Consider the following 16,155-nt stretch of genomic DNA (forward strand, 5'->3'; position numbering starts at 1 on the left):
GAATGTTTATTTGTACATCACTGAATCATTGTTGCATTTCATTGCATTATGTGTTTTTTCCTCCCACGATAAAAACTGATCACAGCATTTACATATCATACTAAGATATATTAGATATAGAGTGACAACTAGTATATGTATTTTTTCTAAAGGTTTAATAAACTATTCATATGCAAGGCTTTACAAATCTAAGGTTTTTTTCTCACCCCATTGACAGATATTTTATGATTTAAGAATGTATCGATTTTTGTACTGGAAAACAAGACAAAAAGTAGTCAAATCTGTTTTTGACAATATGACAAAAACAGCTCTTATAATAAAACACTAAGCCTACATTTTCATGTTCAAGAGGAGGAGTTTTATGGCATTTCACCAAAATAAGTGGGGAAGATTCTGCGGGTAGTGACCCCCTACAGCTTTGTGCAAAATGAGAGCTATTATATATCCACATTCTGCCTGGGCCAAAGTTACCTGAGGACATCTGTATGTGAAATAAGCAAGAAGGAACGCTTTTTTGCTAATTTTAGCACAAAAAAGTACACCCTATATGTTGTTCTTAGGGGGAAGTGTAATAAAAACCCTATGTGAGTATGTACCGCAGGATTGAAAGCAGTTTGAGGGGGCAAGTGGATCTAAATGAACATTCCACCACAACAAAATCACGGGTCTGTTGGTTAATGATCCTGGCCAGATTGAACTAGATATAGCTGGGCTTATCTGCCACCTCTAACACCATAAAAAAAGGGCTTTCCTCTCATAGCCTTTCTTGAAAGCTGAGACTTTCTCAGACACCTGCTGTTGCTCTATGCTATCACTGCAAACATTTCATGCTGTCTGCATGGAGATGGATCAATGTACACTACTTAAGGAGACAGAATGCCAATTGGAAAATAAACATAGCGTAGGAGTACAGCAGAGCAAGAAAATGATCATCAAAGTATCCTGTTACCCACAGAATAACAAAGTTTAGATTGTTGTGCAAATGACACTAAAAAAGCATATTATCCACTAAATGACATTAAAGCTTTTGATTGAACGGGGTCTTTAATTTCAACCTTCCTTATGAAGGCTAATACTGACATCTAGTGGCATATCAAATGAGAGCATTCAAGACGCCAAAAATGAGTTTACAAATGATTTATTATTAATTATTGTTTTATTTTTTAACTAATTATGAAGTGTCTCCATTTAATTGGGGTTTAAACAGCCAATATGCTATTAACTTTCACATGCTAGGACCGCTCTATAACAGACCAGATTACAGTTTACGTTATGAGACGTTACATGTTATAGTTTATATTTAGTGAACACAACACATCTCAGTAGATTATGTGACTTGATAATGACATTGATTGTTATTTCTTTCAGTAGAACAAAAATAACATAGTTAAAAAGCAACAACAAAAAAAAACACAACAAGCATTCATCGTTCATGAGTTCAGTTCTCATTACGCACATCTTAAGAATGGAAAAACAAAAACATTTACTTACCATGTCTGAATTAATTATAATAGGAAAGATAATGTTTGTTGATTGTTGTTTAACAGACGGTTGATTGTCTTCCTTTAGCCTCGCTGTTAAGTTCCATCACCATAGCAACAACATCAAACGGCTACCGCCAAATAAAATAGTTAAACATATCTTATGTGAACTGTAACCATATTCCGTAGTGTTTTAACATTCGGCTGACTACGATAATTAAAGTCTACACGTGAATATACACGCTTAGGGAACGAATAGTTTGCTTGAGCGATTGTATACTGTAACCCGGAAGTAGTCGTTTCTGACCTTTTACCGCCAACTGACACTGGCACATGGGTTTGTTATGGTGTGGACTTTGACAGTAGTTTTGCTTCTGTATTAGTAGGAGCTCTTGTCTCTTGAATTTTCAAGCTATCGGCTACAATTTAACTTGCTTTTAAAATTAGGTTTAGCTTCAAATTTGGCAAACCTAACACAATATAAGACAACGGTCGTTTTAAAACGTTTTAAAAGTAATTTACTCTGTAGATGAGGTTTATATTTGGACGAATTTTCACTTACCACAACAGTTGAAATGGATCCCAGTCTATTTATTTTAGATGGAGGTCTTTCAACAGAACTTGAAGCAAGTGGGTTTCAATTACAGGTACTATTACGCATAACGTTACTTCACTAATTTGTGAATTCGCTTGTCATTAATCACAAAGTTTATTCACACATACCGGTATATTGTATTTGCAGGGAGATCCACTGTGGAGTGCGAGGCTTCTGCAAACAAACCCGCAGGCTATTAAGGACGTACATTACAGGTAATTTACAGGCGTCATAATGTTCTGTCCCTGGTTGTTAAGCAGTGCACGAAGTGTTATATTGGATAATGTAAAATATGTTTTAACATGTTGCTTATATATATATATATATATATATATATACATATATATATATATATATATATATATATATATATATATATATATACACACACACACACACAGTACAGGCCAATAGTTTGAACACATTACTATTTGTAATGTTTTTGAAAGAAGTTTCTTCTGCTCATCAAGCCTGCATTTATTTGATCAAAATATTTTTTTTTTTAAATATTGTGATATATTATTACAATTTAAAACATTTGGTTTTCAATTTATTATACTTTAAATTATCATTTATTTATGTGATGCAAAGCTGATCATAACTCCAGTCTTCAGCATGTGACATCCAGTCTATCACATGATCCTTCATAAATCATTCTAATATTCTGATTTATTATAAGTGTTGTAAACAGTTCTTCTGCCTAATATATTTGATGAATAAAAGGTTCAAAAGAACTGCATTTATTCAAAATAAAAACATATTTTCAAATATAAATCTCCTTAACTATACATTTTTATCAATTTATCACAGCCTTGCTGAATAAAATTATTGATTTATTTAAAAAAAAAGAAAGAAACCCCAAATTACTGACCAGTAGTGTATATTGTTGTGACAAAAGTTTTCTATTTTTTAAAAAATTGCTTCTTTTTTGTTTTTCATCATATTAGAATGATTTCTGAAGGATCATGTGACACTGAAGACTGGAGGAATGATACTGAAAATTCAGCTTTGCAATCACAGAAATAAATGATCATTTAAAGTATAATAAATTGAAAACCAATTATTTTCAATTGTAATATATCACAATATAAAAAAAACTGTATTTTTGATCAAATAAATGCAGGCTTGATGAGCAGAAGAAACTTCTTTCAAAAACATTACAAATAGTAATGTGTCCAAACTTTTAGCCTGTACTGTATATATATATGTATATAATATATTAGGGCTGTGTGACATTGAAGAAAAATGCGATATGCGATACAATGTTGCTATTGGTCTGTAAAATCATTAGTATATCATTTAAATTATATTTGAAAAATATTTTTTAAAACTCAGTCAGAATGATAAGTGAATAAAACTGAAAGTGACCAGCAGTGTTTTACCAAGCATTTGTCACAAATATGACAATATCATTTTAACATCAATGTAAACAAACAAAAAATGTAATGCAGATATTTAAATACCAAAAAGTCTTTGCTTGACTTGGTAATATATAGTTATAACAACCAGGGCTGGACTGGTTATCTGGCATAACAGGCATTTTCCTGGTGGGCCGATGCACTTTGGGGCCGATACAAGTTTTATTTTATTTTATTTTATTATTATTATTATCTGAGCGCATGCCGCATGGAACTGCAAAAGGTGAATATCCGCACACACAGCCGCTGACGAATGTCTGTTGCGTTTCTGCTGCTCTATAAAGAGCCTATTCAAATAATTCAGATATTGCGCGCAGTTGCGATATGCATATTGCGATATGTACATTTGCAATATTTTGATATATTGCACAGCCCATATATATATATTTATATTAGGGCCGGGACTTTAACGCGTTAATTAAGATTAATTCATTACGGGACTTTAACGTGTTAATTAAGATTAATTACGAAAAAAAAAAAAAACAATTTTAACCACACTTATTTTTGCACCGCGGAACGTTTTTCAATGAATGAGTTTCGACGGACCGATTATACTAGAACACCAACTAGCGTTCACGGGTCACGTCACGACAACAACAAACCATAGTGAACATGAACAAAGAAGCTGATGAGATCGCTTTGCTTGGCCCCGAGGATGGGAAATTTTGTTTTAAAAAACGAAAGGATGGAAGCGTCGACAAGAGCATGGTTGTGTGCAAGCTATACAACAAGGAATTTGCGTTTCACCGCAGCACATCGAGCCTCAAATATCACAAATATGCTTTTGCTACACTTAATGGCAAACATTGCAATGTACAAAAAATTGCAAAAACATTGCAAATAAACAATATTTTGTTGATTAAGCTTATGTATTCAGTCATTATTCAATGGTATACTAAAAATCCATGTGAAAAATTACTTCTCACTGTTCTCAGGTCAAATATTTATATGCAATTAAAATGCGATTAATTTCGATTAAGTAATGATGTGCTAAACAAACAAGTCCGATCCATGGAGGCCCCACCACGCAACTTACAGGACTTAAAGGATCTGCCGCTATTATCTTGGTGCCAGATACCACAGCACAGATTAAGGGTCTATTGGAGTCCATGCCTCGACAGGTCAGGGCTGAGACCAAAACAACATTAGGATCATAATCATAATCATCATAATGTTATGCCTGATCTGTGTGTATCTGCTGGACTAGGTCAAAGCCTGATGGCTTTATTACAACATCTGTTATAAAATCTTACCTTCTGATTAATCGTACAATGGATATATTATACTTATATAAGGTTTCAAATTTATTTCCAAACTTTCAATTCATCAAATAATAAAAACGAAAAATAAAAAAAAATATTAAGCTGCACAATTGTTTTCAATATTGATAATAATCAACATATTAGAGCAATTTCTTAAGGACTGGAGTAGTGGCTGCTAAAAATTCAGCTTTGCCATCAAAGAAATAAAATACATTTGAAAATATATTAGAAAATAGTTATTAGAAAGTTTTAATACTATTTCACAACATTAGTATTTTTGCTATATTTTCAATCAAATAAATGCAGCCTCGGTAGGCATAGGAGGCTTCTTTCAAAAAACGCTTACTGTAATTTATTAATCTTTTCTGTTATTAGGTATTTCTGTATGCCTCTATTCTATGACCAGAACTAGCCTATTTAATATTTGATGAATGACTGGTCTGATTTTTTTTTAAAAGATTTCTTCAAAGCGGTTCCGATGTCATAACAACTGCCACCTATCAGGCCAGCATTGAGGGCTTTGTGAAATATCTTGGTCTCCGGCCCGAGGAAGCGCAGCAGATGATGATGTCAGGGGTTCAACTGGCAAAAGAGACAGTACGTGAGTTCATGTCTCACTCACCCGAATCAGGTGTGTGCAAGTCTAACTTCTGTTAAATCATTAATTTGATCTAGTTTATGCTACACAAAATCTAAAATGAATATATCCCCATAGAAGACAGGAAAGAGCCTTTGGTTGCAGGCTCGGTGGGTCCATATGGGGCGTTTCTACATGATGGGTCAGAGTACACAGGGGCCTATGAGGAAAAGATGACATTGGAGGTAATGCAATATAAAGCTCTTTGCCTGCCCAAGCTGCCACCTCACAAGAATATCAAGTGCATGTTTTCTCTTTTGTCTTAGGAGTTGAAAGACTGGCATCGTCCACAGATCCAGTGCTTAGTAAAAGCTGGAGCTGATCTTGTTGCCATGGAGACCATTCCAGGTCTCAAAGAGGCGGAGGCTTTGGTGGAAGTACTCAAAGAATTTCCCGAAACTAAAGCCTGGCTTTCCTTTTCCTGTAAGGTGAGTGATATCAATTGGATAATCGTTCCTTGAATAATAAATACAGCACATATATATGATAAGCAATGACAAATTGCATTCATAACACACTTGCAACCATTTATATTTAGATTAAAACAACTGAGAGTGTGTTTCAGGACATTCATAATATTTCAAGTGGGAGGAGGTTTTCTGAGGCAGTTCAGGTGGCCTGTAGGTCCACACAGCTGGTTGCTGTGGGGGTGAACTGTTGCCCCGCTTCTTTGGTGAAACCGCTTTTAGAGTCAGCCAAGCCACACAAGAAAGCAGAATTGAGCTGGGTGGTCTATCCTAACAGTGGAGAGAGATGGGACCCCAAGACCGGGTGAGACAATACACCAACAACTCCTCACTTACAATTACCATCTGTTTTTTTTTTTTGCTTTTCAGCTGTTTAATTAAATTAACAGGGTTCCAACATTTGTGAAACATTTTACATTTGGAATTGAAAATTAAATGTAAAATTAAATTAAAAATAGGATCTTAACATTTACATTTCCAGACCTAAAAAGACATGGACTTAGTTTTGAGTCAATTTCATATCTTAAAAATAGCTATTTGTGAATGTAATCTTTATGTAATTATTTTAAATATTGTTTATTTATTTCAGTCCAGCAGACCATTGCAATGTTTGCCATTAAGTGTAGCAAAAGCATATTTGTGATATTTGAGGCTCGATGTGCTGCGGTGAAACGCAAATTCCTTGTTGTATAGCTTGCACACAACCATCCTCTTGTCGACGCTTCCATCCTTTCGTTTTTTAAAACAACATTTCCCATCCACGGGGCCAAGCAAAGCGGTCTCATCCACAGATATGTATACGGTCTCATCAGCGTCTTTGTTCATGTTCACTATGGTTTGTTGTTGTCGTGACGTGACTCGCTAGTTGGTGTTCCAGTATAATCGGTCCGTCGAAACTCATTCATTAAAAACGTTCCGCGGTGCAAAAATAAGTGTGGTTAATTTTTTTTTTTTTTTTTTGCGTAATTAACGCGTTAAAGTCCTGTAATTAATTAATCTTAATTAACGCGTTAAAGTCCGGCCCTAATAAAAAGGGTTTAAATCCAGTAAATCACAAATGTTCATGTACAAAATCATGGAAAATTATTGGTCAAAATATGTAACCCTGAATTTATTTACTTAGATCATAACTGACACAATTTGTCTCAATAGTTTCATTGTGTAAGAAGCTGTTCTGAAACCATTTCAGATGGATAACGGAAAAACAGACGTCATTTGCCAAATTAAGTCTCGACTGGAAAGAACAAGGGGCTTTGTGGATTGGTTGGTATTGCATTGCACCAGTAAATGCTATGACTTGTTCTTTCCTGTTGCACACACTCACCAAGATTTGTGTCAACAGGTGGCTGCTGCCGTGTTAGTCCAGCTGATATAACGGCACTGAAGCAACAACTACATGTATAGCCATGAAACGGTTCACATCTAGTTGCCCATGAAATAATGCACTGATGTGTAAGAAGGTGTATAAATATTTTATTTATAAATAAAAATAATACCAACACTAGATTCACACAAGTATGAGATTTGTAATGACTAGACATTGAACATCATACATTAGATGTTGCAGTGTTTAAGAAAGAACACATTGCAATGCACATCATGCAATCTTAGCTCACAGCGTTTCACAAAGAATGTGATCGTAATCCTTCTAAATCTTGTTACTATGTACAATAAGATAGCGCCATCTTAATGGGCTGTCACTTTACAATAGCCTGATTATGATCCACCGACACATTATTAAACAGTGATATCTTTATGAAAACGTTGTTTGTATTTTTTAGACTTACACTAATAAAGCCATTTTGTGTATAGAAGCAGTCTTCATAAAGAACAATCTCCCTATGTGCGTGCACTTTATGCAGATTATTCATTTTTAAGTCCATACCGTCCTCCAATCATCTACCATCACTGTCATATATATATTCACCAAATAGGATATAACTAATGAAATTATGCTATTGATCAGAAAATTAAATATCCACTCAATGCGGTTGGTACACTTAAGGTGCAGCCACAAATTTCTGCAAAATTTTGCAGGAAAAAGTTTAGCGATGTATGAAGCAAAGCAATTTATTTAATGATTAATTTATCCACAAAGCATTTAACAAAGCAGCATTTTGACATACATGATGTGACTTATTCTCTTCTTGGAGAGCCATTATGTAGTATTTTTAATCTTATTCCTGCCATGGGGCAGTTGTGGCTTAATGGTTAGAGAGACAGAATTATAACCAGAAGGCTGTGGGTTCGATTCTAAATACTGGCAGGGAATGACTGAGTGATGCATTTTTGACCTAAAGGATGTGACTTAACCTCTTAACCGCCACAGCAAAAATGGCTGCCCACTGCTCCGGTGTTTCCACAGTATGCCGTGAGTGTTCACTAATCCTAATGTGTGTAATGGGTTATATCAGAGGATTAATTCTGAGTATGGGTTACCATACTTGGCCTTCACATGTCACTTTCACAGTACCAATGCCTGTGGAATTTGATTCACATTGCTGTGGAAGGGTGGCATTACATTACAAGAACATCCCCAATGAGAGCCCATGGTTCCTTCCTTATGGCCATCAAACTTTGTTACCAGCCCTGAACGTTAACTACTACGCAACAACATTTGGCTTGCAACCGCGTCTATTATATCGAACCTTTCACTGTTGCTAACAACCTGGAGAGATAAATATTCTTGTTTTAAACTGTCGAAACCCAATTGGCTCTTCAGGAGAAGAGTTGGACGCTTCAGATTTAGTCAGTTATGTCTTCATCCAGGTCACTGTCTGGAGAGCCTCTGTGCCTGTACTCTGCTGTGTTGGACAAACGCTTCCAGGCATTGTCAGACTTGTTCCCCGTACTAAGGGACCTACCCAGGCGTTTGACTGCTCGCTCCTCAGAACCGTCCTCTGTCGCAGCTTGACCTCTGTGTTCTGAAGCTTGATGGTGGAGATCATGCCTCAGATTTTCCAGATTCAGTGCCCAAGGTCCCAACTTTTGCCAGTTCACTCTCTGGAAGGCCATGATGCAATGCAGATTGCCTCCAACCTATAAAAATCACATTGTGAAACAATTATAATATCCAAATTATTGTAGACATACCATCGCCATACTCAAGTCACTTACCTTCTTGGTTTTGCGGTACTGAATGCCTCTCTCTGTATGGCGAATGTCTAAGTATTCTGGGTTCTGAGTGTTCAGATCCGTCACAATGTCTGCCCATCTGATTGAAAAAAGGTTAGAATGTGTATGTCATATTTATAATTTTATCAAGTACTACAAATCCATAAAATGAACCATACTTTTTACAGTGGATTGCAGGGTGTTTCCTGCTTGGTTCGCCAATGAGAATCCAGTGTTCCATTTCATTAAGTGGCAGTGACCCCCTGTAAAAAAAAACAAAAAAAAATGAGCTTAATTCTTATTTAGAAGAAAGGGGTCTTGTAAAGGTTAATATTTTTTCTCTACACTTTTCATATTGTAATGCCAGTGCTCAGCATTAAGGATGTCCCAGGGTCAGTATGAAATTTGTACTTTTGGTAGATCATCCCTAAATCTTACATTCGTTGATCTTGTACGCTACTGTTCAAAAGTTTAGAATCTGTAAGACTTTTTGTTTTTAAAAGAAATCTCTTAAGCTCACCAAGTGTGCATTTAATAAAAAAATCTTTAATATTAGAACATTTAAAAGTTTTATTCCTGTAATGGTATTGCTGAATTTTCAGCCGCCATTACTTCAGTTAACAGTGTCACAAGATCATTCACAAATTTACTTGAAAAATATTTTTTGGAAGAAATTCTAACTTTTTGGATTGCACTGAAACCCTAAAAATCTGCCATTCAAAAATGTAAACTATATATATATATATATATATATATATATATATATATATATATATATATATACACACACACACACACATATATATATATTGTACCTGTATGCTTTGGCTGCTTTTAGTGGTGTAGCTTCATAGCCCACAGGACAGAAGTAGTGATTCTGACAGTGGTAAATGTAGGCCATGGATTCATCTCGGAGTCCCTGCGTCACCTTCTGCAACGCCCCCTCAGCTAAAAGGAACAAACATGCTCTACAAATATGCAGCTGAAGTATTTTCATAGCAGAATAATATTCATTTATAACAGATATATCTATATCTAAACCTAAACAGAAGATTAGAGAAATATCAGACTGGATATTACATATGAACTACTAGTGACTCCACAGCAAACTATATCAAAAGTGTATTTCTAGAACAATATGCTGTTGTAGCTTCTGTTCTTATGAAAAATTATTCGGACTTCACACACCTGTCTCTCCGGCTGTCTTGTGCTTCCCATGAGGTTTGTACAGAATATAAGAGCATCCCCGGACTCGAAAATTATCATTGATTTGTCTGAACCATCTGCACCAAAATATAAAAATACACATTGTACACATCAAAGTTATGGGTATAATATATAAGAGATTAAGAACTTAATAAAGAAATTAATACTTTTATTCAGTAAGGATACAATTAAATTGATCAAATGTGACTTTTACGTTGTCAAACAAAATTCTATTAAAAAAACCTTTCAATTAATTAAAACATTCTGAAAAATGTATCACTGGTTCAAAAGCAGCACAAATGTTTTCAACACTGTTGATCATAAAATAAATGTTTTTAAACAGCAAATCATCATATTATAATGATTTCTGAAGGATCATGTGAGACTAAAGACTGGAGTAATGGCTGCTGATAATTCAGCTTTGCAATCACAAATAAATTGCATTTTAAAATATATTTAAAACGTAATAATATTTCACAATATTGCTGTTATAACAATTTTAATCAAATAAATGCAACTTTGGTGAGCAGGAGAGACTTATTTCCATACCCCAAACTTTTCAATGGTAATGTATATTAGTGTATGATAAAACATTTTGAGAAACTACAGTAAACTCACCGCATCAGTGTGGCATTGCCGGTGAATGGTCCAAACTTGATATCTTCAAACGGAGGCTGGAAACCAAGTATATTCAGGGCTTCTTCTTGAGAAATAGGGGGGAGACTGAACAAATCAATTAAAGAGGTTACTTTTTGTAAGTTCTACCAGACCAGATTAGAAGTCTTAAAATAAATCAAATGAATGTGCTGTTTTTGCTCCTAAAATTTCAGCAACCCACCTGCCTGCACCTAAAGTACTGTAGAGAAAGTTCCAACAAGAGACAAGTGAAGAGATTCCACATGATGTTTTATACTGGGGTCGGCTGATACAGTACCTTGAACATCAGAGAGGATAGTTGTTAATCAATTGTTAAACTTGCTCATTTCTCATTCAATTGTATTGAATGTATTACCATCTACGGAGGTCCAATACTTTTCTCTGTTTGATCTCCTCCAGAGAGGCTTGTGGTGGAAGATCTTGCAGGTTTCTGCTAAGCCTGTCAGACGATTTTATTTTCTTAGAGTTGGATTTCTTTAAATTACCTGAGAAAACACACACACACACACACACACACACACACACACACACACACACACACACACACACACACACACACACAATCCTTTAACAATATATTAGACTCATGCTGGTTCAAATTTACACTCACTTAATCCATCTTTCACTGGAATATATAAAATGCACTGAATAATTGCTTAGCTAGAGTTTGGAGCTAAGCTTCTTTAAACATATGTAGAGAGCATGGCTATTCTGCCCTGTGTTCTTTCCTCAGATCAGTAATCTCATTGTCTAACCAATTCTAGACTCTGTTTGATCAGGCAATGAGTGATGGCACATCCTCTAATACATTCTCTCTATAAACTCTGAATCTCGGGATTAATTACAAATTAATTAGGTGAAAGCTATGTCACAACTGTGTAAGTGAGGTCATCACTGCAGTTACATAAACCACAGCAGATGGTCAGTATGAGCTCATTTCCTTGGCATATTTTTGCTCAATAGCTTGCAGATTTAAAAACCTGATGACCCTGATCACTTTTATTCAGATTTCACTATCAGTTTACTAATTGTGAATTTAGTAAACTAATAGTGAAATTGTGTGAAATTGTCATAATAAGCTTGAACATTATTTTCAAAGGATTCTTCAAGGTGATCTGTGGTATACAGATTACAAATACAAAAAAGCTGTAATATTGGGAAATATTTTTTAAAATATAAAATAACTGTTTTCTATTTGAATATATTTTAAGATATAATTTATTCCTGTGATGAAAAGCTAAATTTTGAGCATCATTAACACTGTCACATGATCCTTCAGAAATCATTCTATAATGATAGTTTACTGCTCAAGAAACATTTATGATTATTATATATGTTAAAACAATTGTGATTTTTTTTTTTTTTTTTTTCGTATTCTTTAATGAATAGAAAATTCAAAAGAACAGCATTTATCTGAAATAAAAAGCTTTTGTAACATTGTACTACCATTTAAATGTTTTGGGTCGGTAATTTTCTTTTTCTTTTTTTGGGAAAGAACTTAAAAGAAATTAATACGTATATTTAGCAGGGATGCATTAAATTGATCAAGTAACAGTATAGGCATTTATAATGTTACAAAAGCTTTACATTTCAGATAAATACTGTTCTTTTGAACTTTCTATTCATCAAAGAATCCTAAAACATTTTTTACACACAACTGTTTCAACATTGATAATGATCAAAAATGTTTTTTTTTTTTTAGCAGTAAATCATCATATTAGAATTATTTCTTAAGGATCATGTGAGACTGAAGACTGGAGTTATGCTGCTCAAAGTTCAGCTTTGCATCCCAGGAATAAATTAAATTTTAAAATATATTCAATTAGAAAACAGTTATTTTATTTTTTAATAATATTTCACAATATGATAGAATTTTTGTATTTCTAATAACAAATGCAACCTTGGTGAGTAGAAAAGTCTTCTTTAAAAACATTTGTAAAATCTTACCGTTCTGAAACTTTTGACCAGTAGTGTATATAAAATGCAGTTATTTTAGTGCATGTTTACTTTTATGTAAAACTTTTAATATGGAATTTTATTGTCGGCCAATTTTTTTCTCACTGTCCATGCAATTTGAAAACCCCTGGTCAACAGTATGCATGTCTGTAATCATTTTAGAGTGACCCATACTTGTTCTGGTTTTCCGGGTTAAAACTGCATCAAAATCAGAGGTGTCAATCTCCCAGGCCAGCACAGGCTTGTTGCTGGATGTCACAACCTCCATATCACAGTTCCCATCTAAAGACACACTTATTCCCCCTGAGTGACTCTGGGAGTGGGTTGCACTGTTGGTCTTGACTAATGATGTCCCACTATCTGGATTGGTTGATGGAGCATCTTCAGATGTGATGACGGGTCGGGCTCGGTTAAGCAGCGCATAGTCCGAGCAGACGGTATAGAATTTCTCTCGGGAGTGTGTTACAGGGCAGGTCCAAGGAAGCTGGAGCTCTGCGCTGGAGGCACGTCGCACCCGCAGCGCATCACGCGCTAACGGGCTCAGGAAGCTGCGCTCACGCTCATCCTCTCTGCCCAGGGTCCGTGATGGAGCCTCCTGATCAGTTCTAGCAGATACCTTGGCGCCTTCACTTTCCACAGTGTTAGGCATTGAACGGAGAACTGGGATGACGGTTAAGAGAATAAGATACAGGTGTACTCCAGCTGTGACAGCTTGGTCCCAGAAGAGAGCTAAAAAAAAATCTCATCCACCAACTACAATTAAGAATAAGAAAGAAAGTACAATAATAGATAAATAATATACATCAAGACCAATATATATACACACATACACACACACACACATACACATATATAGATATACAGTGAGGAAAATAAGTATTTGAACACCCTGCTATTTTGCTCCCACTTAGAAATCATGGAGGGGTCTGAAATTGTCATTGCAGCTGCATGTCCACTGTGAGGGAGATAATCTATAAAAATAATAATAATCCAGAAATCACAATGTATGATCTTTTAACTATTTATTTGATACAGCTGCAAATAAGTATTTGAACATCTGAGAAAATCAGTGTTAATATTTGGTACAGTAGCCTTTATTTGCAATTACAGAGGTCAAACGTTTCATGTAGTTTCTCACCAGGTTTGCACACACTGCAGGAGGGATTTTGGCCCACTCCTCCACACAGATCTTTTCTAGATCAGTCAGGTTTCTAGCCTGTTGCTGAGAAACATGGAGTTTGAGCTCCCTCCAAAGATTCTCTATTGTGTTTAGGTCTGGAGACTGGCTAGGCCACACCAGATCTCGATATGCTTCTTACAGAGCCACTCCTTGGTTATCCTGGCTGTGTGCATCGGGTCATTGTCATGTTGGAAGACCCAGCCTCGACCCATCTTCAATGCTTTAACTTAAAGATAGGAGGTTGTTCCCCAAAATCTAGCAATACATGGCCCTGGTCATCCTCTCCTTAATACAGTGCAGTCGCCCTGTCCCATGTGCAGAAAAACACCCCCAAAGCATGATGATACCACCCCCATGCTTCAGAGAAGGGATGGTGTTCTTGGGATGGTACTCATCATTCTTCTTCCTCCAAACACGTTTAGTGGAATTATGACCAAAAAGTTATATTTTGGTCTCATCTGACCACATGACTTTCTCCCATCACTCCTTTGGATCATCCAAATGGTCACTGGCAAACTTAAGACGGGCCTGGACATGTGCTATTTAAGCAGGGGAACCTTCTGTGCCATGCATGATTTCAAACCATTTGTCTTAGTGTATTACCAACAGTAACCTTGGAAACGGTGGTCCCAGCTCTTTTCAGGTCATTGACCAGCTCCTCCCGTGCTGATTTCTCACCTTTCTTAGGATCATTGAGACCCCACGAGGTGAAACCTTGCATGGAGCCCCAGTCTGAGGGAGATTGACAGTCATGTTTAGCTTCTTCCTTTTTTTAATGATTGCTCCAACAGGAGCCTTTTCTCTGCTTGGCAATTTCCATGTTGGAGGTGTACAGTTTTGTCTCTAGTGTCACTGGAGACCGTGCCGCCGCTCCCACCACGCGCTGCGCATAGCGCACCAAGTGCTGAGGGGGGCACCACGGAAATTTTCTCCCACTCACTCAATCAACAAATACGTGATCGCGACTCGTGCGGGCATCATAAAGTAAGGATGCGTAGGGCATCAAGGCGGCCAGCGTCTGTACTGACTGGAGAGCTCTTTGGTCTTGGCCATGTTAGAATAGTTGTATTCTTACTGATTGTATGGGGTGGACAGGTGTCTTTATTCAGCTAACGACCTCAAACAGGTGCATCTAATTTAGGATAATAAGTGGGGTGGAGGTGGACATTTTAAAGGCAGACTAACAGGTCTTTGAGGGTCAGAATTCTAGCTGATAGACGTGCAAATACTTATTTGCAGCTTTATCATACAAATAAATAGTTTTTAAAAAGTCATATTTTGTGATTTCTGGATTTTTTTATTTAGATTATGTCTCTCACAGTAGACACCTATGATGACAATTTCAGACAACTCCATGATTTCCAAGTGGGAGAACGAAGAAACAAGCATATCTATCAATCATTTTGTGAAAACCGTGATTATTTTTTGAGGGTCAGAGAACAGTCGTGAATATCTGTTCGTATCGTTTTCTTATCACGAATCACGATTACAAAATCGTCCCTGGTTATGCCACACCGATGCCTGAATATAAATAGTATTTAATGGCCTTGATTCATGTAACCAAAACAAAAGTGGTGCCTTTTTTGAGAAATAAGGTGTGGTGTGAGTGTTATCTCCATCTCCATGATTATTTATGATTATATAGTCCTACACTAGGCCAGATATTGCTATTAGTAGATGAAACTGACAAGCTTTATCGACCTTTAATCATAAAGATCAACCACATGGTTAAATTCCACTTATGTTACATCACCATCGTCAACACTGTCATCTTTAGGTCATCATTCGATGATGGCCGTTATTTTTGGAATAGATTGTAAGATAAATCGCTGCAATGTAAGTTTAAACCACCGAGAAGACAATATAAACAAATACAGATGAATAATAGCTAAGCAGCATCAATGTAGCATCAATGGGCTCTTCGAAAGAATTTAACCCTTACATGTGCGTTCATAGCGCAAATATTTATCTTTATTTATTTAACAGTTATTAAAATAATAATAATAAACAATCACTCTACACATACCTTGCCAATTTTGCAGGAATAATGTATATACTGCTCTGCGAGAGCTCTCTGTTTGACTGCCTTGCCAAGCTGTTTTAACGGGCTCTACCAATCTCAAATACAGGGGTGTTGTACGACATATAAATTGTAAATATTGCATTTATTGGATTTAAACGG

The 16,155-nt window shown here is 35.9% G+C and overlaps 3 protein-coding genes across 6 annotated transcripts in view; 1 reads left to right on the forward strand and 2 right to left on the reverse strand.

Moving 5' to 3' along the window:
* Positions 1-1,800, reverse strand: part of nme7 (NME/NM23 family member 7) — a 51,427-nt gene extending 49,627 nt beyond the window's left edge. Inside the window, exon 1 of the mRNA XM_067459680.1 lies at positions 1,492-1,800. Coding sequence (XP_067315781.1) covers positions 1,492-1,494 — 3 coding nt within the window. The 5' untranslated portion in view covers positions 1,495-1,800. The remainder of the gene's footprint in view (positions 1-1,491) is intronic.
* On the forward strand, positions 1,795-7,364 carry zgc:172121 (uncharacterized protein LOC337599 homolog). 4 transcript variants are annotated; one of them, XM_067459686.1, is made up of 8 exons: positions 1,795-2,128; positions 2,224-2,291; positions 5,215-5,387; positions 5,472-5,578; positions 5,660-5,821; positions 5,959-6,164; positions 7,050-7,123; positions 7,203-7,364. In XM_067459686.1, exons 1-8 carry the CDS (start codon positions 2,057-2,059, stop codon positions 7,262-7,264), a joined length of 924 nt encoding a protein of 307 aa, XP_067315787.1. In that variant the 5' UTR covers positions 1,795-2,056; the 3' UTR covers positions 7,265-7,364. The 4 variants fall into 4 exon arrangements, with proteins under 4 accessions (XP_067315787.1, XP_067315788.1, XP_067315783.1 ...); XM_067459687.1 differs by having other exon boundaries at positions 5,475-5,578; XM_067459682.1 differs by having other exon boundaries at positions 7,050-7,364.
* On the reverse strand, positions 7,314-16,103 carry LOC137094247 (basic immunoglobulin-like variable motif-containing protein). The gene is made up of 10 exons (XM_067459679.1): positions 16,000-16,103; positions 12,968-13,546; positions 11,193-11,322; positions 11,019-11,114; positions 10,799-10,903; positions 10,163-10,257; positions 9,790-9,922; positions 9,154-9,237; positions 8,978-9,074; positions 7,314-8,899 (listed from the first exon to the last, which is right to left on the reverse strand). Exons 2-10 carry the CDS (start codon positions 13,440-13,442, stop codon positions 8,606-8,608), a joined length of 1,509 nt encoding a protein of 502 aa, XP_067315780.1. The 5' UTR covers positions 13,443-13,546; positions 16,000-16,103; the 3' UTR covers positions 7,314-8,605.
* Positions 16,104-16,155: the final 52 nt, after the last annotated feature.

This window comes from Pseudorasbora parva, chromosome 12 (genome assembly GCF_024679245.1).
Source record: "Pseudorasbora parva isolate DD20220531a chromosome 12, ASM2467924v1, whole genome shotgun sequence".
NCBI classification, from domain to species: Eukaryota; Metazoa; Chordata; class Actinopteri; order Cypriniformes; family Gobionidae; genus Pseudorasbora; species Pseudorasbora parva.